The 27,089-nt window shown below is 33.2% G+C and overlaps 1 protein-coding gene across 3 annotated transcripts in view; it reads right to left on the bottom strand.

Annotated features, from left to right (window-relative positions):
- The window catches only part of LOC139525464 (importin-4-like), a 371,591-nt gene that overhangs the window by 241,474 nt on the left and 103,028 nt on the right, over positions 1 to 27,089 (bottom strand). For all 3 annotated transcript variants that reach the window (XM_071320816.1, XM_071320818.1, XM_071320817.1), the window contains exons 8-9: positions 18,557 to 18,622; positions 8,537 to 8,638 (exon numbers count right to left, since the gene is read on the bottom strand). In XM_071320816.1, coding sequence (XP_071176917.1) covers positions 8,537 to 8,638; positions 18,557 to 18,622 — 168 coding nt within the window. The remainder of the gene's footprint in view (positions 1 to 8,536; positions 8,639 to 18,556; positions 18,623 to 27,089) is intronic.

The raw sequence follows: 27,089 nt of genomic DNA, 5'->3' as shown, positions 1-27,089 counted from the left end.
TGGAAGTATTTGGCCTAGTAGTTTCAGAGGAGAAGATTTTTGTAAAAGATTACTAAGATTTACGAAAAATGGTTAAAAATTGACTATAAAGGGCAATAACTCCTAAAGGGGTCAACTGACCATTTCCGTCGTGTTGACTTATTTGTAAATCTTACTTTGCTGAACATTATTCCTGTTTACAGTTTATCTCTATCTATAATAATATTCAAGATAATAACCCAAAACAGCAAAATTTCCTTAAAATTACCAATTCAGGGGCAGCAACCCAACAACGGGTTGTCTGATTCATCTGAAAATTTCAGGGCAGATAGATCTTGACCTGATAAACAATATTACCCCCATGTCAGATTTGCTCTAAATGCTTTGGTTTTTGAGTTATAAGCCAAAAACTGCATTTGACCCCTATGTTCTATTTTTAGCAATGGCGACCATGTTTGTTGATAGATCAAAACTTCGGATACAATTTATAAATAAGATACCCTAAGGAACATTCAGTTAAAGTTTGAAAGTATTTAGCCCAGTAGTTTCAGAGGAGAAGATTCTTGAAATAGTTTACGACGACAGACGACGGATGACAGACGACGGACGACGACGGATGACAGACGACGGACGACGACGGACGCCAAGTGATGGCATAAGCTCACTTGTCCCTTCGGGTCAGGTGAGCTAAAAAGTGTGTATAACTATAATTTTCAACAATTTCTCTTAGTCCAAACACGTAATTTTGGGGAAATTAGTGGATCGGAACGAAACTTAAACTTGATCTGTAACTCATCATGGTTAACTCACATACAAAAATCAGCCCAATATCTAAAGGCGTTTAGAAAAAAAGTGTGTATAACTTTGATTTTCAACAATTTCTCAAAGACAATTTCTGCAAAAATTGGTGGAGCTCGAGGAACGAAACTTAAACTTGATCTGTAACTCATCATGGTTTACTTATATACCAAAAATCAGCCCAATATCTGAAGGCGTTTAGAAAAAAACTCTGTATTTAAATGGTTGGTTGCGGAATGATGGAATTTAGGAATTAAGGAATTTAGGAATTTAGGAATTTAGGAAAAGGGTAAAACTATATGGCACCGACAACTTCGTTGCAGGGCCATAAAAATCCGCATTTTTTTTTTCATTTGTAAAGGGGTATTTATCAAGAATTGTGAAAGTGACACCTTCTTATTCTAAGATGATCCTTGTTTAGTTGTAATAAGCATCTTGGGCAAGTTTCATAATATAAGTTTGAGACAAAGTAAAGTTGGAGAACGGAAACCAATTTTGGGATATAGGGACAAACAGACATACAGATCATCAAAAGTAAAACTTAATGACCCCTCATTTACGGCGGGGCATTAAAGCCTTTTAAAGCCTGTGTTGCTCACCTTGGTCTATCTGCAAACTAAGGACACAGAAAAATTCATGACAAAAATGTGTTTTGGTGATGGTGATGTGTTTGTAGATCTTACTTTACTGAACATTCTTGCTGCTTATCAATCAATATCTATCAATAATGAACTTGGCCCAGTAGTTACAGTGGAAACATTATGTAAAAATTTACAAAAATTAACATAAAATAAAACTTGTTAAGAATTGACTATAAAAGGCAATAACTCCTCAAGGGGTCAATTAACCATTTTGATCATGTTGACTTATTTGTAGGTTTTACTTTGTTGTATCTTATTGCTGTTTACAGTTGATCTCTATCTATAAATAGTATTCTAGAAAATAACCAAAAGCTGCAAAATTTTCTTACAATTACCAACTCAGGGGTAGAAAACCAACAACGGGTTGCCTGATTGGTCTTGAAATTTCAGAGCAGATAGATCTTGACCTAATGAACAATATCATTAATGTCAGATTTGCTCTAAATGCTTTGGTTTCAGAGATATGAGCCAAAAACTGCATTTTACCCTATGAACTATTTTTAGCCATGTCAGTCATGTTGGTTCGCGTCGGATGGGGTCATCAGACACATTTTTAAAGTAAGATACCTTAATGATGATTGTGGACAAGTTTGGTTAAATTTGTGTTAGCAGAAGAGACGATTAATGTAAAAGATAAAAAAAAAAATACGAAAGAATTGTTAAAAATTTAATATAAAGGGCAATAACTCCATAAGGGGTCAACTGACCATTTTGGTATGTTGACTTATTTGTAGATCTTAGTTTGCTGAACATTATTTCTGTATACAGTTTATCTCTATCTATAATAATATTAAAGATAATAACCAAAAACAGCAAAATTTCCTTAAAATTACCAACACCGACGGAATGTCTGATTCAAACTTTCAGGGCAGAAAAATCTTGATTTGATTATCATATGTCTCCCTGTCAGATTTGCTCTAAATGCTTTGGTTTCAGAGATATAAGCTAAAATCTACCTTTTACCACTATGTTCTATTTTTACTAGTGTTGTCAAATCGTACACTTTTGCCTAACCGGTTACTCGTATAATCGTTCGACCGATTAACCGCTTAACCGGGAATTTGAGTTAATTTTTGAAGGCCTTATCAATAGTACCCTTCACATCGATATAAGAAGATGTGGTATGAGTGTCAATGTGACTGCATTCCATCCAAGTCATACATTTACGTTTTTATAATACGATGAATTGAAGTTTGGCCCTTTGGTTTTATAAGGCTTGTCTGTGAAGATTCCTGTCGAAGTTTGACTTTTAATAACCAAAAAACGTCTTGATCTCGTAGAATTGAATATGTCTGAAACCGATGATTCTTCCATTTTGTCTTGTTGTCGCCGGGCCGAAAATAATGTGAGGTGTTTCAGTTAAAATTGATTAATCCTGATATTAGTACCATCAAGTATACATTGATGGCATTCATGTTGGTTTCCTTTTTACATATTTTGAGTTAGCATTTAGTTTAAAGTATGACAAAGACTTGCACAACGGAGATTGTACATTCAGATGTAGGTCTACACTATATATATAAGATCAAAAATTAAATAATGAAGTAAATCGTAAAATTGAATCGTATTACCAAGGCTTACTATACAAATCCTTGGTATTACTGATTAAAAATTACTATTAGAAAAATCATGAAACTAATTATGTTTCTTTAAGATCTTGCCCCGAGCTGAGAGACAAGTTCTAATTAATTTTATATTTTTGGATTAACAATACCAATCAATATCCTGGACAATTGATCCGTCAAATTAATTACCACGACGACAATTCTTAAAGAAAACATATAAAGTTTGTAACTATTTAATGATTTCAATATAAATTTATATCATATTTAATAAAATTGAAAAAAGTTCGGTTAACAGGTTATCGCTTTTGGTATTCGGTTTTCGGTTGTTCGTAGTAGTTGATAATATATGTTGGAAATTTGCAAGACATGACTATGATGTCATTTTCTATTTTTATTTCCATTTCTAAGTAGCAACATTCCAGCAGCACCTGCATACAGGGTATATATCTCCCAATTGATACGATATTCCCGTGCTTGCATTTCCTATCATGATTTTTTTGATAGAGGTTTGCTGCTCACAAGGAAGCTATTAAACCAAGAGTTCCAAATGGTGAAGTTGAAATCATCCCTTCGTAAATTTTACGGACGCAATCACGAGTTGGTTGACCGTTATGGAATAACCGTTTCACAAATGATATCGGATATGTTCCTTACGTCGTAACTACAATCCCCTTCCCTTTCATGAATATGACCTACCGAATTAGACTATTTACCGGATTTGTAATCACATAAGCAACACGACGGGTGCCACATGTGGACCAGGATCTGCTTACCCTTCCAGAGCACCTGAGATCACCCCTAGTTTTTGGTGGGGTTCGTGTTGTTTATTCTTTAGTTTTCTATGCTGTGTCGTGTGTACTATTGTTTTTCTGTTTGTCTTTTTCATTTTTAGCCATGGCGTTGTCAGTTTGTTTTAGATTTATGAGTTTGACTGTCCCTTTGGTATCTTTCGTCCCTCTTTTAAGCTGGATTTCAGCTCTAAATTTGGATTGTGATTAAATAGTTGACACAGCATAGGTTTCTGACACAGAATGAATGTGGTCTAATGAACTTAAAATAATTTTTTTGCCTTTGAGCAATTCACTATGCTGTTGAATATTAATCCTCTCAAAAAAATGTTTGAAGAAATTTTCTTTTTATTTATGAAATCTGAAATGAGAAAAATTTAACCCCCCCCTCCCCCATTTTTTTTCACATCCCCCTTTCCCTTTTTCCAAACCTGATCTCAATTCAAATTCCTAATGGAGTTTGCAACAATAACTACTCATTTAAATACATCATAAAATATTAAAATGTAAAATAAAGTGCTTGTTATCATTGAATGGTAAAGATTGTTTTAATTTATCAGTTGGTAGTGCTTGCTATTGCATAATACTGTGCAATTGAAGATTTCTTGCTATTGCTGAATACTGTGCAATTGAAAATTTCTTGCTATTGCACAATACTTAATATAATAATTTTGGATCCTGATTTGAACCAACTTGAAAACTGGGCCCATAATCAAAAATCTAAGTATATGTTTAGATTCAGCATATCAAAAAAGCCAAAGAATTCAATTTTTGTTAAAATCAAACTTAGTTTAATTTTGGACCCTTTGGACTTTAATCTAGACCAATTTGAAAACAAGACCAAGAATTCAGAATCTACATACACAGTTAGATTTGGCATATCAAAGAACCCCAATTATTCAATTTTTGATGAAATCAAACAAAGTTAAATTTTGGACACCGATTTGGACCAACTTGAAAACTGGGCCAATAATCAAAAATCTAAGTACATTTTTAGATTCAGCATATCAAAGAAGCCCAAAGATTCATTTTTTGATAAAATCAAACTAAGTTTAATTTTGGACCCTTTGGACCTTAATGTAGACCAATTAAAAAACGTGACCAAAATTTAAAAATCTACATACACAGTTAGATTCGGCATATCAAAGAACCCCAATTCTTCAATTTTTGATGAAATCAAACAAAGTTCAATTTTGGACCCTTTGGGCCCCTTATTCCTAAACTATTGGGACCAAACCTCCAAAAATGAAACCCAACTTTCCTTTTATGGTCATAAACCTTGTGTTTAAATTTCATAGATTTCTATTTACTTATACTAAAGTTATGGTGCGAAAACCAAGAATAATGCTTCTTTGGGCCCCTTTTTGGCTCCTAATTCCTAAACTGTTGGGACCAAAACTCCCAAAATCAATCCCAACCTTCCTTTTGTGTTCATAAAACTTGTGTTTAAATTTCATTGATTTCTATTCACTTATACTAAAGTTATTGTACAAAAACCAAGAATAATGCTTATTTGGGCCCTTTTTTGGCCCCTAATTCCTAAACTGTTGGAACCAAAACTCCCAAAATCAATCCCAACCTTTATTTTGTGGTCATAAACCTTGTGTCAAAATTTCATAGATTTCAATTTACTTAAACTAAAGTTATAGTGCGAAAACCAAGAAAATGCTTATTTGGGCCCTTTTTGGCCCCTAATTCCTAAAATGTTGGGACCAAAACTCCCAAAATCAATCCCAACCTTCCTTTTGTGGTAATAAACCTTGTGTTAAAATATCATAGATTTCTATTCATTTTTACAAAAGTGAGAAAACTAAAAGTATTCGGACGACGACGACGCAAGACGCAAGACGACGATGCCAACCTGATAGCAATATACGACGAAAAATTTAAATTTTTGCGGTCGTATAAAAACAGCAAAATTTCCTTAAAATTACCAATTCAGGGGCAGCAACCCAACAATGGGTTGTCCAATTCATCTGAAAATTTCAGGGCAGATAGATCTTGACCTGATTAACAATTTTACCCAAGTCAGATTTGCTCTAAATGCTTTGGTTTTTGAGGTATAAGCCAAAAACTGCATTTTACCCCTATGTTCTTTTTTTTAGCCGTGGCAGCCATCTTGGTTGGATGGCCAGGTCACCGGACAACACATTTTTTAAACTAGATACCCCACAAATGATTGTGGCCAAGTTTGGATTAATTTGGCCTAGTAGTTTCAGAGGAGAAGATTTTTGTAAAAGATTACTAAGATTTACGAAAAATGGTTAAAAATTGACTATAAAGGGAAAGAACTCTTAAAGGGGTCAACTGACCATTTTGGTTATGTTGGCTTATTTGTAAATCTTACTTTGCTGAACATTATTGCTGTTTACAGTTTATCTCTATCTATAATAATATTCAAGATAATAACCAAAAACTGTAAAATTTCCTTAAAATTACCAATTTAGAGGCAGCAACCCAACAACGGGTTGTCCAATTCATCTGAAAATTTAAGGGCAGATAGATCTTGACCTGATTAACAATTTTACCCCATGTTAGATTTGCTCCTAATACTTTGGTTTTTGAGTTATAAGCCAAAAACCACATTTTACCCCTATGTTCTCTTTTTAGCCATGGTGGCCATCTCGGTTAGTTGACCGGGTCACTGGACACATTTTTTAAACTAGATACCCCAATGATCATTGTGGCCAAGTTTGGTTTAATTTTGCCCAGTAGTTTCAGAGGAGACGATTTTTGTAAGATTACTAAGATTTACGAAAAATGGTTAAAAATTGACTATAAAGGGCAATAACTCCTAAAGGGGTCAACTGACCAGTCATGTTGACTTATTTTTAAATCTTACTTGGCTGAATATTATTGCTGTTTACAGTTTATCTCTATCTATTATTATATTCAAGATAATAAACAAAAACAGTAAAATTTCCTTAAAATTACCAATTCAGGGGCAGCAACCCAACAACGGGTTGTTCAATTCATATTAAAATTTCAGGGCAGATAGATCTTGACCTGATGAACAATTTAACCCATGTCAAATTTGCTCTAAATGCTTTGGTTTTTGAGTTATAAGCCAAAAACCACATTTTACCCCTGTGTTCTATTTTTAGCCATGGCGGCCATCTTGGTTGGTTGACTGGGTCAACGGACACATTTTTTAAACTAGATACCCGAATGATGATTGTGGTCATGTTTGGTTAAATTTCGCCCAGTAGTTTCAGAGGAAAAGATTATTGTAAAAGTTAATGGTGGACAATGGATGACAGACGACGGACGACGGACGACAGACGCCAAGTGATGGGAAAAGCTTACTTGGCCCTTCGGGCCAGGTGAGCTAAAAATTAAGTACATGTTTAGATTCAGCATATCAAAGAACCCCAAGAATTCATTTTTTTGTTAAAATCAAACGAAGTTTAATTTTGGACCCTTTGGACCTGAATGTAGACCAATTTGAAAACGGGACTAAAAATTAAGAATCTCAATACACGGTTAGATTCCGCATTTCAAAGAACCCCCATAGTTTAATTTTTGATGAAATCAAACAAAGTTTATTTTTGGACCCTGTTGGCCCCTAATTCCTAAACTGTTGGTACCAAAACTCCCAAAATCAATCCCAACCTTCCTTTTGTGGTCATAAACCTTGTGTACTTAGTCAGGAATATGGCCATTGTTATATTATAGTTCGTTTCAGTGTGTGTTACATTTTAACGTTGTGTTTCGGTTGTGTCGTTTGTTTTCACATGACTATTAGACGTGTCACAGTACTTTTCTATCCCAAATTTGTGTATTTGGTTTTGATGTTATATTTGTTATTCTCATCGGATTTTGTCTAATGCTTAGTCTGTTTCTGTGTGTGTTACATTTTTATGTTGTGTCGTTGTTCTCCAATTATATTTTATGTGTTTCCCTCAGTTTTAGTTTGTTACCCTGATTTTGTTTTTTGTCCTTGGATTTACGAGTTTTGAACAGCGGTATACTGCTGTTGCCTTTATTTAGCCCATAATTCCTAAACTGTTGGTACCAAAACTCCCAAAATCAATCCCAACCTTCCTTTTGTGGTCATAAACCTTGTGTTTAAATTTCATAGATTTCTATTTACTTATACTACAGTTATTGTGCGAAAACCAAAAAAATGCTTATTTGGGCCCTTTTTTGGCCCCTAATTCTTAAACTGTTATGACCAAAACTTCCAAAATCAATCCCAACCTTCCTTTTGTCGTCATAAACCTTGTGTTTAAATTTTATAGATTTCTATTAACTAATACTTAAGTTATAGTGCAAAAACCAAATGTCTTCGGATGACAACGACGACGCCAACATTCATACCAAAATTGCCAGTCAAGGCTAGGGCAACAACTATGAAAAGTCATCTGACAATATAATTGGTGGTAAGGTAAAATCGATATATATATAAGTATGTCTGAACCAGTGACAACTCTACTACAGATTTATCCATCGGACTATGTGTACATTCTGTATATACAACTCGTCTAAACATCAACCCAACAATGTTAGATCTGTAAATTTGCTTTTGCAAATTTTTGTTCTTCCCTCGCAGGGATTCGAACTCATGCTATTGAGATATCATGACACCAAATCGCCTGCACTGTATCTGACGGGCTAGACCACTCGACCACCTTGGCTTCACAATAATAAAGCTTTCGGTGGCCAGTTGTTACCTTTCCTCATCAGTTTTAATCTAGCGTCATACTACAGTACATGATATATAAGGCATGAAAATGGAATAAGCTGTTAATAAACATACAATTACCTCAATACAAAAATCTACAACTGTTTTCATATGGGGAACAAGCATGGCTACTTCACATTCTAACATCTCATCAAATACTTCTAGAACTTCACATGCTTGATCCTGAAAAATACATATATATTTTTATGAATATTTTCACGTTTTGCTTACATTTGTATTACAAACTCAAAGAAAATTAAATCTCCCCTAAGTAATGTGGACTATAACATAAAGGTGGGAGAATGTTTAAGTTCAATTACTCAATTGCAAGTATTGTCACATTATCAAGTTTATTTGACATTTAACATCCAATAGTCTAGTCAAAATAGATGAAAATTGTGGCCAACCTGAAAAAATTTGCAACAGAATTTTTTTTGGTATTTTTCAATTCTAAAAGGTTTTTTTTCAAATCCCAACAAAAATCGGATGTTTTCACATAAAATTTCATGTTTATAAAAAAAAAAACATTTTTTTCATTATTTCATTTCATAAACACTGCACACCTGTTGTAAAACTTTTGATTTAAAATGATTATTATCAAAAATGAATGTTTAACAAGCTCTTATCAGTTTTTCATTATTTTTGACAAATTTTGCTATTTTTCACCCCAAAAAAATCTATGTTCCCACTCAGATATCTTGGTAGACTTCTAGTATGTTACAAAGAAAGCCTGTTGGAATTGAAAAATACAAAAAAAAAAATCTTTTTTAGGTGAAATGCTATTTTGACTAGACTACAAGAGGAAATTGTGATGATGCATTGTAGGTTGTATTAGAATACAAAATTTCAAGGGTCAATATAATGACATCTTTTGTATGAACAATCTAAGAGTAATAGTACCATAATCCAGTTGGACAGCACACAATTTAATGTTTTTTTCTATTGTCAAGTGACAAAAGGTTGGAGTTAACATTTTTTTTGGTAAACGTGCATGACTCAAATTTTTTTTACCTATATTGTCTTATTTTTACTCGTACATTAATAATAAATGGGAAATGTGTCCATGATGCCTCTGCTTGTATATCATATAAAGTTATAAAAATTTGAGGATCATTAATCAAAGTGCTTCAGCTTGTAAGCACCAAAGGTTAAAGATTGTTTTAATTTTGTCAGTGAAGACATTTGGTTAAGGCAAACTCAAGTTAGAAAACGGAAACCAATTCTGGAATGTAAACACGTAAGTACATATAGATGGACAAGAGTAAAATGTAATGCCTCCTCGGCTACAGCATTGGCATAAAAAATATCTTAAATATAAAGTTATAGATTCTTTGTCACTTTGTATGCAGAAAATAGTGATATTATACATTCTGACACAGCATTAATTGTGAAACAATATTTCTCTCCTCTAAACATTTGAGTTTTCAAGGTGGGAGGTTTGCCGATCATCATACATATCTAAGATTTCCCTGTTAAAAAGTGGAGAAATAACTTATTGACTGGGAATGTTTCTCTTGAAATTTTCAAACAATACATTTATGTTACCAACTTTCTTGTTTTTTTAATATGATCTGCAGTGATTGGTTCTTTCGGTGTGACATCAATGATCGTCAGGCATGCCCATCCCTAATTTTTCCAGGCAGCTCAACTTTAAAGTGTGTATAATTTGGTAAATTTTGGTAAATTTTTAAAAAATGTTTTTCTCTCTAGCTACTGGGCAAAGTACATTATAGATAGATATATTGTTAATAGCAAGAGTGTTCAGTAAAGTAATATCTACAAACACATCACCATCACCAAAACACAATTTTGTCATGAATCCATCAGCGTGTCCTTTGTTTAATATGCACATAGACCAAAGTGAGTGACACAGGCTCTTTAGAGCCTCTTGTTTATTGTTGTGTGGTTGATATATTTGTTTTGAATAGCCAGCTTGGAATACGGCACATCAAGTCTATATTATAGACTTGCATTATGTTTACAACCTAGATTCCTCTCATTGTGGGAGACAACTAGAGGCTCTAAAGAGCCTGTGTCGCTCACCTTGGTATATGTGAATATAAAACAAAAGAAACAGATGGATTCATGACAAAATTGTGTTTTGGTGATGGTGATGTGTTTGTACTTCTTACTTTACTGAACATTCTTGCTGCTTACAATTATCTCTATCTATAATGAACTTGGCCCAATGAAAACTGTTAACTAGAGGCTCTCAAGAGCCTGTGTCGCTCACCTGTTACTGTATTTACCGATGTCGGCCATCTTGGTTGGTAGGTGGGGTCATTAGACACTTTTTTTAAATAGATACCCTAGTAATGATTGTGGCCAAGTTTGGTTAAATTTGGCCCATAGTTTTAGAAACGAAGATTTTTGTACACAAAGTTACAAAAATGATGAAAAATTGTTCAATATTGACTATAAAGCGCAATAACTCCTTAAGGGGTCCTCTAACAATTTTGATCATGCTCACTTATTTGTAGATCTTACTTTGCTGAACATTATTGCTGTTTACAGTTTATCTCTATCTATAATAGTATTTAAGATAATAACCAACAAGAGTGCACACGCTGAAATGTCTCACCTTCTATACTTATCATTGATATTATGTTGATAGTCCTAAGTATAAAGCTAAGCTTTATTACAACTGTCACATAAACTTAACATTAACCAAGATAACTAAACAAAGACCAATGAACCTTGAAAAAGAGGTCCAGGTCAGATGAACCATGCCAGGCAGACAGGTACAGCTAACAATGCTTCTATACAACACATATAGTTGACACATTACTTATAGTTTAAGAAAAATAGACCAAAACACAAAAACTTAACACTGTGCAATGAACCGTTAAAATGAGGTCACGGTTAAATAAAACCTGCTCGACTGACATAAAGGTCATAAAATATTTCCATACACCAAATATAGTTGACCTAGGGCATATAGCATTAGATAAAAAGACCAAAACTCAAAAACTTAACTTTGACCACTGAACCATGAAAATGAGGTCAAGGTCACATGACATCTGCCCGCTAGACATGTACACTTAACAATCATTCCATACAACAAATATAGTAGACCTATTGCATATGGTATGAGAAAAACAGACCAAAACACAAAAATTTAACTATAACCACTGAACCATGAAAATGAGGTCAAGTTCAGATGACACCTGCCAGTTGGGCATGTACACCATACAGTCCTTCCATACACCGAATATACTAGCCCTATTGCTTATAGTATCTGAGATATGGACTTGACCACCAAAAATTAACCTTGTTCACTGATCCATGAAATGAGGTCGAGGTCAAGTGAAAACTGTCTGACAGACACGAGGACCTTGCAAGGTACGCACATATCAAATATAGTTATCCTATTACTTATAATATGAGAGAATTCAACATTACAAAAAATTTGGACTTTTTTTTCAAGTGGTCACTGAACCGTGAAAATGAGGTCAAGGACATTGGACATGTGACTGACGGAAACTTTGTAACATGAAGCATCTATATACAAAGTATGAAGCATCCAGGTCTTCCACCTTCTAAAATATAAAGCTTTTAAGAAGTGAGCTAACGCCGCCGCCGTAGCCGCCGCCATAGCCGCCGCCGAATCACTATCCCTATGTCGAGCTTTCTGCAACAAAAGTTGCAGGCTCGACAAAAACTGCAAAATTTCTTTAAAATTACAAATTTTAGGGCAGCAACCCAACAACGGGTTGTCAGATTCATCTGAAAAATCTTGAAAGATTTGCCCTAAATGTCTTAGTTTCAAATATATAAAGCAAAAACTGCATTTTACCACTATGTTCTAATTTTAGCCATGTCGGCCATTTTGTTTGGTGGGCGGGGTCATCGGACACATTTTTTAAACTATATACCACAATGATAATTGTGGCCAAGTTTTGTTAAATTTGGCCAAGTAGTTTCAGAGAAGAAGATTTTAGTACAAGTTACAAAAAATGACGAAAAGGGCAATAACTCCTAAAGGGGTCGACTGACAATTTTGTTCATGTTGACTTATTTGTAGATCTTACTTTGCTGAACATTATTGCTGTTTACAGTAATTCTCTATCTATAATAGTATTCAAGATAATAACCAACCAGATGCTCCGCAGGGCGTAGCTTTATACGACCGCAGAGGTTGAACCCTGAACGGTTAGGGCAAGTATGGACACAACATTCAAGCTGGATTCAGCTCTAAATTTGGATTGTGATTAAATAGTTGACACAGCATAGGTTTCTGACACAGAATGAATATGTTCTAATGAACTTAAAATTTTTGTTTCTCTTAGAGCAATTCACTATGCTGTTGAATATTAATCCTCTCAAAAAAATGTTTGAAGAAATTTTCTTTTTTATTTATGAAATTTCAAATGAGAAAAATTGAACCCAATTTTTTTAATCACATCCCCCTTTCCCTTATTCCAAAACTAATCTCAATTAAAATTTCTAATGGAGTTTGCAACAATAACTACTCATTTAAATACATCATAAAATATTAAGATGTAAAAAAACTGCTTGTTATCACTGAATGGTAAAGATTATTTTAATTTATCAGTTGGTAGTAAAAAGTGAATATACATTGTATATTGTATATAACAAAGATTTAAGTTGATTCTGGACAAAGAAAGATAACTCCAATTAAAAAAAAATCTTGCTATTGCACAATATTTTGCAATTAGATATTTCTTGCTTACTATTCTGGACAAAGAAAGATAACTCTAATTAAAAAAAAATTTGATATTTCACAATATTGTGCAATTAGATATTTCTTGCCATTGCGCAATACTGTGCAATTGAAAAGACTTGCTATTGCACAATACTTAATATAATAATTTTAGATCCTGATTTGGACCAACTTGAAAACTGGGCCCATAATAAAAAATCTAAGTACATTTTTGGATTCAGCATATCAAAGAACTTCAAGATTTCAATTTTTGTTAAAATCAGACTAAGTTTAATTTTGGACCCTTTGGACTTTAGTGTAGACCAATTTGAAAACAGGACCAAAAATGAAGAATCTACATACACAGTTAGATTTGGTATATCAAAGAACCCCATTTATTCAATTTTTGATGAAATCAAACAAAGTTTAATTTTGGACCCCGATTTGGACCAACTTGAAAACTGGGCCAATAATCAAGAATCTAAGTACATTTTTAGATTCAGCATATCAAAGAACCTAACTGATTCATTTTTTGTCAAAATCAAACTAAGTTTAATTTTGGACCCTTTGGACCTTAATGTAGACCAATTTGAAAACGGGACCAAAAGTTAAGAATCTACATACACAGTCATGACAGTTAGATTCAGCATATCAAAGAACCCCAATTATTCAATTTTGATGAAATCAAACAAAAGTTTAATTTTGGACCCTTTGGGCCCCTTATTATGTTGGGACCAAAACTCCCAAAATCAAACCCAACCTTTCTTTTATGGTCATAAACCTTGTGTTTAAATTTCATAGATTTCTATTTACTTATACTAACGTTAGGGTGCGAAAACCAAGAAAAAAGCTTATTTGGGTCCCTTTTTGGCCCCTAATTCCTAAACTGTTGGGACCTAAACTCCCAAAATCAATACCAACCTTCCTTTTGTAGTCATTAACATTGTGTTTAAATTTCATTGATTTCTATTTACTTAAACTAATGTTATTGTGCGAAAACCAAGAATAATGCTTATTTGGGCCCTTTTTTGGCCCCTAATTCCTAAACTGTTGAGACCAAAACTCCCAAAATCAATCCCAACCGTTCTTTTGTGGTCATAAACCTTGTGTCAAAATTTCATAGATTTCTATTAACTTAAACTAAAGTTATAGTGCGAAAACCAAGAAAATGCTTATTTGGGCCCTTTTTGGCCCCTAATTCCTAAAATGTTGGGACCAAAACTCCCAAAATCAATACCAACCTTCCTTTTGTGGTCATAAACCTTGTGTTAAAATTTCATAGATTTCCATTCACTTTTACTAAAGTTAGAGTGCGAAAACTAAAAGTATTCGGACGCCGGACGACGACGACGACGACGACGACGACGACGACGACGACGACGACGACGCCAACGTGATAGCAATATACGGCGAAAATTTTTTCAAAATTTGCGGTCGTATAAAAACTGCAAAATTGCCTTAAAATAACCAATTCAGGGGCAGCAACCAAACAACAGGTTGTCCAATTCGTCTGAAAATTTCAGGGCAGATAGATCTTGACCTGATAAACAATTTTACCTAGTCAGATTTGCTCTAAATGCTTTGGTTTCAAAGATATAAGCCAAAATATACATTTTACCAGTGTGTTCTATTTTTAGCCATGGCTGCCATCTTGGTTGGATGACCAGGTCATCGGACACATTTTTTTAACTAGATACTCCACGGATGATTGTGGCCAAGTTTGGTTAAATTTGGCCCAGTAGTTTCAGAGGAGAAGATTTTTGTAAAAGTTTACAGACGCCGGACGCCGGACGCCGGACGCCAAGTGATGAGAAAAGCTCACTTGACCTTTCAGGTCAGGTGAGCAAAAAATTGACTATAAAGAACATTAAACTCTTTAGGGGGTCAATTGACCATTTCAGTCATGTTGACTTATTTGTAAATAAACCTTGTGTCAAAATTTCATAGATTTCTATTCACTTAAACTAAAGTTATAGTGCGAAAACCAAGAAAATGCTTATTTGGGACCTTTTTGGCCCCTAATTCCTAAAATGTTGGGACCAAAACTCCCAAAATCAATCCCAACCTACCTTTTGTGGTCATAAACCTTGTGTTAAAATTTCATTGATTTCTATTCACTTTTACTAAAGTTAGAGTGCGAAAACAAAGTATTCGGACGACGACGACGACGACGGAGGACAACGACGACGCAGGACGACGACGCAGGACGACGAGGATAGCAATATACGACCAAAAAATTAAAATTTTTGCGGTCGTATAAAAAAGGAGTATTTGTTAAATTTTCAATAAATTTATTTTTATCAAATTGTTTGAATGATCTATATTCTATGGACAAATGCTTCATTTTTGTTATTTTGGGGTTAAGTTTTCTTGTTACGCAAACAGGATAATGATCACTGACAGCATAACTAGGCACCTTTACTTCTATAATATGGTCTACATCGGTCGTATATATATGGTCTATGGTAGTTGCACATTTATCTGTTACTCGTGTCGGTTTATGTACAATTTGTTGTAAACCATACAAATTAATACAGTCCTTCAATTTTTGATTTCCGACAACTGTATGATTTATATGTGAAAAGTTTATATTAAAATCTTCTAAGAGTATAATTTCTTTATTTTCTGCAGACGCTTTATCTATTTCTTTTTCAGCTAAATCAATCCAAGATTGAAATGAACTCGGTGGACGATAAAAAATGCCTATTAAAATAGAGTTTGTGTTTGGAAATTTAATTTCAATCCATAAAGATTCAATACTACTTATTTCTAAATCGATTCTTCTCTGATGACATACACTATTTCGTATGTACGCAATCACACCTCCACCATAATTAATAGCGTTTCTATCTTTTCTTTCTATTTTGTAACCTTCAATTTGTAATGTTTCGGTACCAATTTCATCATTTAAAAATGTTTCTACCAAACCAAATATATCAAATAATTGTTCATATTTTAATAAAAATTTTATTTCTTCAATTTTTGGTTGTAAATGTTGAATATTTAAACAATGTTGAATATTTAAACAACCTAGTTTAAACCCTTTTTTAAACAACCAACTTGCTTCATTATTTCTACTTTTATTTACAGAACTAGGTGTTTTATTTTGACTCTTTCTATGTCTCTTTTGAGATTTTCTCCAATTATTATTATTACTGTTGTTTATATTATTAATGTCTTTTATATTACATGAACATTGTATACTACTACATTTATCACATAACAGATTTAAAATATTATATCTGTTTGAAAAACTAGAACAAGCTAAATGCTACCTATGAACATAATCTGACTTACGTACAGAGTTTGGTGAATGATAGTTAAAAAATGGTGCTCTGTCTACATTTTGTCTATTTAGCTCATTATTGTTTTCCCACGAGTCACGAGAGTTCATATTGAGATCATTCCTGTCCTTTACGTTTCTGGGGTTGATTCATGAATGGTTGAAATTTCTTCTGTCTGTTGTATTCATGTTGCTCCGAGGTTGATATCTTGGTTTTGTAGGGCTCCTTCTGAAGTTGTTTGCGTAATATTGGTGACTGGAACTTTGATATCTATTTCTGTTTTGTTAGTTCAAATGATGCTGTATTTGTTTTCCATTGAATACTTTAATTACTTTATTAACATTTGCCAACAACTTTATTGTTCCATATCTATTTAGATGAATGCCATCTGTGGTGTAAAATGATTTAGCTATATGATCATCTTTGTAGACAAAAGATTCATAATTTGATACGAATTTGACATCATTATAATGGCACATTTGTTTTAGGATTGTGTAATACTCAGTGACATCACATTGTATCCTTGGCAATATTCCAGATACAATTGCTCGACAGTTTTGACATCTTACAAAGTTAATGATTTCTTGGAAAATGTCCACAAATTGTTGTACATTCATTTTGCTACTTGCATCATTGCCACCTACATGAATTATAATTGTATTGTATGAACTCAGATCCATATTTCTTATGTCTTCGTATAAATCTAGTACATTTGCTCCTTTGTGAACATGGACATCTATATAATCTTTTAATTTAGATGGGTCAATTCCTTTTAGGACTGAACTTCCGGCAATTAAAACCCTACTTCCTGATAATGGCAGTTTTGGTTGGGTATCATACACAGGATTTTGTGGTTCTTCATTTATATCAGCATTTATTGACTGTTCTAGTTCATGTGAATGTTCTTGTAATATTGTTTCACATATTGTTTTTGGAATTGTTTGATCTTCATCTAACATTGGGGTACATTGGTTACCGAGTTTTTCCTCCGGCATAAAGCTTTTTTGTAATTTAATTGTTTCCACTTCATACAGTTTTATTTTATCACTGATGCTTCGTGTTTTTCCTTGTAACATGTTAACTTTTTTTTCCAAATTTTTATTAACATTTTGAATTTCTGCTTCAATGTCTTGCATCTTATTCATTGATTGTTGGTCATGTTGCATGCGCACCTTTGCTAAAGCTGTCATGCGGTCATTTAAAATTTGAATGATACTGCATTTGACAAATTATTTGCTTGTATTTCCAATTTGTCAACTTTGTCTTTCAAATTTGTAACAACAGTAGTTAGTTTGTCTAGTGTTGTAACGAAGTCTCGAATATTCAACTGTGGTAATGTGTTACCAGTTCCATCTAAACATGTACTTTCATCCTCTGAATTAGTCGGATTTATATCTTTCACTTGTGCTTGTATATCATCTGGAATATCTATTATAGGTATAGCTACTGACGAAGTTGACGGTTCCCGATTTGTATTTGACGATACTTCCTCTTTTATTGATTTTATTGTGTTGTTATTAGGATTTGATATTTGAATGGTACCCGGGTTTAAATGTTCTATTTTATTTACATCTATAAAAGAGTTGTTATTGCAATCTTCTTTTCCTTGTTTCTCCATTAAAATCACCTCTTCGAAAATTTTGTTTAGCTCATTTAAATTTATATCTTTCCCGTTTATTCGACATTCCTTCATTTTTACATTTTTAGCCATGGTGGCCATCTTGGTTGGTTGGCCGGGTCACGCCACACATTTTTTAAACTATATACCACAATGATGATTGTGGCCATGTTTGGTTAAATTTGGCCCAGTAGTTTCAGAGGAGAAGATTTTTGTAAAAGTTAACGACGCCGGACGACCACGACGACCACGACAGACACCGGACGCCAAGCGATGAGAAAAGCTCACTTGGCCTTTTAGGCCAGGTGAGCTAAAAAAGGAAGCTCATTTGTATATAGATTTTGAGCATAAAAGTAACACAACGCAAAGTATACAGTTTTATTCGTTTATTACAATACACACTGATAAGCAAGAAAATTTGGTGGATTGTTTATATATATTGAAATGAGTTGATCCCTACCTTTATCGAAATAAATATCTAAGAATCTTATACTTACAGTATGTGCATTAAATTACTACATGTACTACATACATACCTCATCAATAGGGATAAGTACTTTAGCTACATCTATAATCCTTGGTAACATCTCCTGAACATATTTCTGAAAGTATTTTATTTAGACATTAGAAATTATTTATCTATCATAAAAATTCTGCATACTTTAAATAGTATAGGAAATCTTAATACTTCTCTAAAAGATAAAAGCAGCCAATTTTTAAACATGTGATGAAGACCTTATGAATTAAAAAGATAAGTGGAATGATTGATAATGAGAAATCTATCAACAACATTTCAAATGATATCAATGTAAAAAAATTAGCAGCACTTAAGAGTATGCAACAGAAAACCGATACTGGCAGCTATAAAAGTCAAACATGACCAAAATGTACCAGTAATACGATTCAAATGAAAACTAACAACTTAATTTACAACTGAGGAATTACAGAGAAACAAATATGACAAACTTGAACAGATGACAACTAGCTCATACCTGTCAACTGACCCGGATTCTGCGGGTGTGACCGAGATTTTCACAATTCTGAGGGATCACCCGCCGGGTCATTGAAATAACCCGGGAATTCCGAAAGTGACCCGATTTCACCAGTATTTCTTAGCCTTGAGATTGATTTTCATAAGTAATATTCCTTTGAAATACCGGCAAATTCGTAATTCTTCCATGAACAGGCAGTTCATCTAGCTATGTAAACTGTCAAATTAAGTGACCCACTAAGTGCATGGCTTCACTTGACAGCTTTGGTGTCAAACACACTGTTAATTAACACCAATTACCTTAGCTTTAGGTCGTAAATAAATTGCCCAGTTGTTTTACAAAGATATTTCAACTAAGAGTTACTTCCCCTTATTTGTCACCATTCAAAATTATTCCTTATATTTACGTTTTATGGGTGAAAAAGATTAAATCATAATAATATAAAATTTAAATACATATTAAAAAATAACTTTTCATTATTTTTATACCTTTATACAATTTTTAACCAGGTGCTCCGCAGGGCGCAGCTTTATACGACCGCAGAGGTCGAACCCTGAACAGTTGGGGCAAGTATGGACAAAACATTCAAGCGTGATACAGCTCTGAATTTGGATTGTGATCAAATTTTTGACATTACATGGTTTTTTTTTACACAAAACAAATGTCAAGATTTTACAAATCAATTAAAAATTTCTTCTTCAAACTTTTTAAATCTAAAATTAAATAGTTGACACAGCATAGGTTTCTGACACAGAATGAATGTGGTTTAATGAACTTAAAAGTTTTTTTTGCCTTTGAGCAATTCACTATGCTGTTGAATATTAATCCTCTCAAAAAAATGTTTGAAGAAATTTTCTTTTTATTTATGAAATCTGAAATGACAAAAATTAAACCCCCCCTCCTTTTTTTCACATCCCCGTTTCCCTTTTTCCAAAACTGATATCAATTCAAATTTCTAATGGAGTTTGCAACAATAACTACTCTTTTAAATACATCATAAAATATTAAAATGTAAAATAAAGTGCTTGTTATTCAAAATATTTTATTGTTCAAATATCAAATGTACATTTAACAATGCTTGTTATCACTGAATGGTAAAGATTGGTTGGTAGTAAAAGTGAATATACATTGTTTATTGTATAAAACAATAAAAAAAACTTCATCAGCAACATTTTATATTGGCAAATTTCCAATGAAGTTATTTACATAAAATTATTGGCAAATAAAAATAGAAAATGACATCATAGTCATGTCTGGCAAATGTCCAACATACATTATCTAAAAACATTTTAGATAAGATAAGGAAAAAAAGCTTCATCAGCAACATTTTATATTGGCAAATTTCCAATGAAGTTATTTACATAAAGTTATTGGCAAATGAAAATATAAAATGACATCATAGTCATGTCTGGCAAATTTCCAACATATATTATCAACTACTATTCTATACAAGGAAAGATAACTCCAATTGAAAATTAATTGCTATTGCACAATATTGTGCAATTAGATATTTCTTGCTATTGTGCAATACTGTGCAATTGAAAATTTCTTGCTATTGCACAATACTTGATATGGAATCCTGATTTGGACCAACTTGAAAACTGGGCCCATAATCAAAAATCAAAGTACATATTTAGATAAAGCATATCAAATAAGCCCAAGAATTTAATTTTTGTTAATATCAAACCTAGTTTAATTTTGGACCCTTTGGACCTTAATGTAGACCAATTTGAAAACTGGACCAAAAATTAAGAATCTACATACACAGTTAGATTTGGCATATCAAAGAACCCATTTATTCAATTTTTGATGAAATCAAACAAAGTTTAATTTTGGACCCCCATTTGGACCAACTTGAAAACTAGGCCAATAATTAAAAATCTAAGTACATTTTTAAATTCAGCATATCAAAGAACCCCAAGGATTCAATTTTTGTTAAAATCAAACTAAGTTTAATTTTGGACCCTTTGGACCTTAATGTAGACCAATTTGAAAACGGGACCAAAAATTAAGAATCTACATACATAGTTAGATTCGGCATATCAAAGAACCCCAATTATTCAATTTTTGATGAAATCACACAAAGTTCAATTTTGGACCCTTTGGGCCCCTTATTCCTAAACTGTTGGGACCTTAACTCCCAAAATCAATACCAACCTTCCTTTTGTAGTCATTAACATTGTGTTTAAATTTCATTGATTTCTATTTACTTAAACTAAAGTTATTGTGCGAAAACCAAGAATAATGCTAATTTGGGCCCTTTTTTGGCCCCTAATTCCTAAACTGTTGAAACCAAAACTCCCAAAATCAATCCCAACCGTTCTTTTGTGGTCATAAACCTTGTGTCAAAATTTCATAGATTTCTATTAACTTAAACTAAAGTTATAGTGCGAAAACCAAGAAAATGCTTATTTGGGCCCTTTTTGGCCCCTAATTCCTAAAATGTTGGGACCAAAACTCCCAAAATCAATACCAATCTTCCTTTTGTGGTCATAAACCTTGTGTTAAAATTTCATAGATTTCCTTTCACTTTTACTAAAGTTAGAGTGCGAAAACTAAAAGTATTCGGACGCAGGACGACGACGACAACGACGACGACGACGACGACGACGACGCCGACGCCAACGTGATAGCAATATACGACGAAAAATTTTTCAAATTTTGCGGTCGTAAAAAAAAAAGTTGAAAATTATTTTTTACATTTATACTTCCTTTAACTGTATTACTATATTTTATCATAGTCTAATTTCCTTATCAATTTATGTAATACCTCTACATGGTATATTTAAAGGCTAGTAGACTCATTTTAAAAATACATGTGAAAAATAAACTTTAGATGATGACAAAAGTAAAGGACATAAGACTGTGATACACAAGTTAATAAAAATCTTTAAAAGTATAATGAAATTATAATAAATAAGACTTAAAATGACTAACCAAGTGAACATGCATTGATGTTTTGGTATCTTTGATATACATTATAAGAAAATGTACCATATATACTGAAATTCAGCTCGAAAAAGTTTGTACGCGTTATGACCTGAGATTTGATTCTTCAATGCAGGTCATGACCTGCATTTTCATCGTCACAGGTTGACAGGTATGAACTAGCTCCTGGATTTAAGACGGGCAAACAAAGAATGTAGTGAGGTTAAACATAAGTTATCTGCTCTTTGGTCGGGTTGTTATCTGTTTGACATATTCCCCATTTCCATTCTCAATTTTATGTATGTCCTAAGTATCATTCCCCCTAACATGGGACAATGGTGTTAGCAACACAACATAAAAACTAGCTGTAAAATTCTATTGGAAATGGAACACCTCAATAAATTTGTATGAAAACTATACTAGAGGCTCCAAGGAGCCTGTGTCACTCACATGATATTTTTATCTACAATTGATGCATGAAATAATGCAACTGTTATACTTTTGCTCTAGTTTCAGAGATACATGTCAAAAACTGCATTTTTCCCGTATGTTCTAGGGTCATTGGACACATTTTTAAAAACTAAATATTCTTATAAAATTGAGAATGGAAATGGGGAATGTGTCAAAGAGACAACAACCCGACCATAGAACAGACAACACCCGGAGGCGTCCTTCATCTAGCCCCTAAACAAATATATATACTAGTTCAGTGATAATAAACGCCATACTAAACTCCAAATTGTACACAAGAAACTAAAATTGAAAATAATACAAGACTAATGCTTGTTTGTGGCCAAGTTTGGTTAAATTTGTCTCCGTTGTTATTAACTTACAGGAGAAGACTTTTGTAAAAGATTTACTAAAAATTGTTAAATTTGACTTTAAAAGGCAATAACATTTTGGTCATGTTGACTTATTTGTAGATCTTACTTTACTGAACATCATTGATCTGTAACTTGTCATGATAAAAGTACATTTATACACTAATTATCAAATCAATATCTTCGAGAATTTAAAAAGAAAGTTTGGAAAACTGATTATTTCAGTGAATTTACACATGCTCGGTTGATGATATTCATTAATTTTATCAAAGCAACATAACTAGCTAGAGGCTCTAAAGAGCCTGTGTCCCTCACCTTGGTCTATGTGCAAATTAAACAAAGGACAGATGGATTCATGACAAAATTGTGTTTTGGTGATGGTGATGTGTTTGTAGATCATACTTTACTGAACATTATTGCTGCTTACAATTATCTCTATCTAAAATGAACTTGGCACAGTAGTTACAGTGGAAAACATTTTGTAAAAATTTACAAAAATTTACAAAATATATGAAAATAGTTAAAAATTGAAGATAAAGGGCAATAACTCCTTAACGGGTCAATATTGACCATTTTGGTCATTTTGACTTATTTGTAGGTCTTACTTTGCTGTACATTATTTTTGTTTACAGTTTTTCTCTATCTATAATAATATTCAAGTCAAAGGAATGTCTGATTCATCTCATACATGTGATGGACTGTAAAACTCAGATCAGGAGATTTGGAAATTTTGGTCAGGAGAGTAGGACTCAGATCAGGAGGCTTTTTGTTGACATAAATTTTGTCATAAAAATTTAACCGCAAGATGTAGAAATTGCCTTTTAAAGTGTTTTTTCATCAAATTTCCATCAAAACGCAATATGCTTATATAGAACCCTTGTTGCCTTTCTATTTGAATGATATCACATTATTTTAAAAAAAAATTGAGAAGAATCTGTTTCTTGTTTTGTTTTTTATTTTTGATAATTGATTGTTCACTGCTTGCAAATAAATCATTATGATCTTTCCTTTGTGTATAGATTTGTATTCATGTATGACATACTGAAAAAACCTGACCTGCAGGACATGTTATTAGTAAAACTGACAAGGATTTTTATTCAGTCTTAAATTTAGAATATTGTATATTCCATTACTTAATTGATGATGATGGAAGTGTTTAACGACCTTACAAATAATCATTATAAGTTTTTATTACACAACAGTAGTTAGCCAGAGGTATATTTGACACCCAAGCTGTTGAGTGAAGTCATATAATTATACATCTTCTTTGATTTACAGGTAAAATTTAACACAGGTGCAATTACACCCGTACGGTAGTAAGAAATTATCAAATATGGCGCCCGAAAATTTTTATTCATGAAATATTTCATACACAGGATTTTTTTCTCCTAAACAGGAGGACAGGAGGAGACCCCTGAAAACGGGATTATTGTACTCCTGTCGGGAGGTTAACATACATGTATGTCATCTGAAAATTTCAGGACTAATAGAGCTTGACCCGATAAACAATTTTACCATGTCAGATTTGCTCTAAATACTTTGGTTTCAAAGATATAAAAGCCAAAATCTACATTTTACCCCTATGCTCTATTTTTAGGCATGGCGGCCATCTTGGTTGGTTAGCTGGGTCACCGAATACAATTTTTAAACAAGATACCCCAATGATGATTGTGGCTAAGTTGGATTAAATTTAGCCCAGTAGTTTCAGAAAAGAAGATTTTTGTAAAAGTTAATGACGATGGACAACGACTACGGACAACAAGTGATGAGAAAAGCTCACTTAGTCCTTTTGGCCAGGTGAGCTAAAAAGAACCATTTATACAAAGAACATAGCAAAAATGAACAACAAGAATACAAACATGTTTTACAATAGCACAATAATCAGATGTATGAGTACAGAGCCATGTTATATGTATTGAAGTAACGCCAAAGGTATATCATTAGCAAAAATGAAAGACAAGAATATGAGAATATCATAAACAATAACATTATGACAGGATGTACAAGTCCAACAAATATCTTAATTGCAATAAAAACAAACAAATATTCAACAAAAAGCACAAAAAGGCAAAAATCACATTTAACAACTTCATTCCTTGCTTTCCTATTTTGAATTTTATTGATGTATTTTAAATCCATCCATAAACAAATGAAAGAAAATAAGACAAATATATCAATAATGATTTTAAATGTAATTGTATTGCCACATTTGACAAAAAAAAGTAAGAAAGAAGTTGGGGGGTCATTATTTATAACGATTTATACCAAGAAACAAGAATCTAGAACCCACCTAAAAACACACAAAAATAATCTATCCTAAAATATTATACTTCCAGGGCTTTTATAGCCGACTATATGGTATGGGTTTTTCACTATGTTGAAGGCTGTACAGTTGCCTATAATTGATACATCCACTTCATTTGAACTAAGATAGTAGATAATTGTCTCCTTGGCAACCATACCACATTTTTTTTATATGAAACATCAACGGCCTTTATCTGTTCATTTGCTTAAGAAGACAAGACCAGGATAAGCAAAACCCTTAAAATCTTCACAATCAGGACCCATCCTAGCATTACAAATTTTTTCAATTGAATTAGCAAGGGGGAAAATATAACTAAGAAAAAAAATATCCTATTCTCTAGTCTAGATATTTACCCTCCACCCTGCTTTGTCAGTAGAACTTGAGGAGAAAGGTCCAACTATAAATAATAAAATGATTCACAGAAAGCAGCCTGATACGACCGCAGAGGTTGAACCCTGAACAGTTGGTGCAGGTTTGGACACAATATTCAAGCTTGATACTGTCTGAATTTGGATTGTGATAAAATTTTGTCATAATATAGGTTTCTAACACAAATAAATGTGGTGAATGATTTTAAAATTTTAAAATGAGTTAAAATATTTGTAGTAATTTTCAATTGAAGATTTCTTGCTATTGGGCAATAGTGTTATATTGCGCAATACAGTGCTATTGTACACTACTGTGCTATTGTGCACTACTGTGCTATTGAGCAATATTGTGCAAAAGAAGATTCCTTGTTACAGGGCAATACTGTATAATTAAAGATTTCCTGCTATTGCACAATACTGTGCAATTGAAGATTTCTTGCTATTGTGCAATACTGTGCAATTGAAGATTTCTTGCTATTGTGTAATATTGCGCAATTGGATATTTCTTGTTATTGCACAATACAAGAGAGCTGTGGTGTAATTGTTAGTGCATCGGACTACTAACACAAAGGTTCCTGGTTTCGATTCCTGTTTCAGGATGAAAATTTCAAGGACTGAATTTTCAGCTCTCCCTTGACACCATTTCCGAGTGTGGTCTTGAGGAAACGATGATAATTCGTCGGAAGGGGAAGATAAATGGCTGACCCGTGTTAAGAGAGAGCCATATCTATTGCACGTTAAAGACACCCTTATAGATTTTTAAAAAAAAGGGCAGGCTAATGCTGCTACAAGGCAGCACTCGCACCCACAAAGTGGAAAGGGATTAATATAAGTTGCAAAACTTGTTTCCCAATCCACTATAAATAAATATGTTTAAACTAAACTGTGCAATTGAAGATTTTGTTATTGTGCAATACTTTCCCAAGAGAAAAAGAAAACGGGATCCCGATGGATCCCCAATGCAATTCCGGTGAATTTGTCAGGATAAGCTGGGATAGGCATCTGGAGTTGGGATCCCATTCGGGATAAATATCTGAAACTGGGATTCCATTCGGGATAACTGTCTGAAGCTGGGATGCCAGTCTAGATGAAACGGGATAAATATTGGACACTGGGATCCCAAACAGGGTAACTGTCTGAAGCTGGGATCTCAATCGGAACTGTTTAAAGCTAGGATCCCAATCGGGATAACTGTCTGAAGCTGGGATTCCAGTCTAGTTGAAACGGGAAAACGTATGAACCATAATTATGTTGTTGTAAATATCTCAGCATTTGGTTTGTGTATATATTTGTCTCTGATGACATCAAGTACAGGTTATTGGTGTTAATTAACAATGTGTATGATACCAAAGCTGGCAGGTGAAGCCAATCACTTAATCATGGGTCTCTTAATTAATTTTTAGTTTGACAGATATTTATATATATACAGGTGTTTTGCCATATAAGCTTGGGCGTTTGTAATGTTCCCCAAGTTCACATAAGTGCGTTTCTATTAGTTGTCGTCTGGCATCAATGATAAGATAATGATCGACATCATAAAACGTTGGTTTCTCAACTTATGTAAAATGTTAAAAAAATCATGACCGTGTGCTTTTTTTTCAACTGTACTGAACAGTTCCACCCTAGAAAATACTGTCATAAATAATGCGGCCACT

Source organism: Mytilus edulis, chromosome 5, assembly GCF_963676685.1.
Source record: "Mytilus edulis chromosome 5, xbMytEdul2.2, whole genome shotgun sequence".
Lineage (NCBI taxonomy): Eukaryota > Metazoa > Mollusca > Bivalvia > Mytilida > Mytilidae > Mytilus > Mytilus edulis.
The sequence above is the reverse complement of the archived record's forward strand: the minus strand, read 5'-3'. Positions and strand labels throughout refer to the sequence as shown.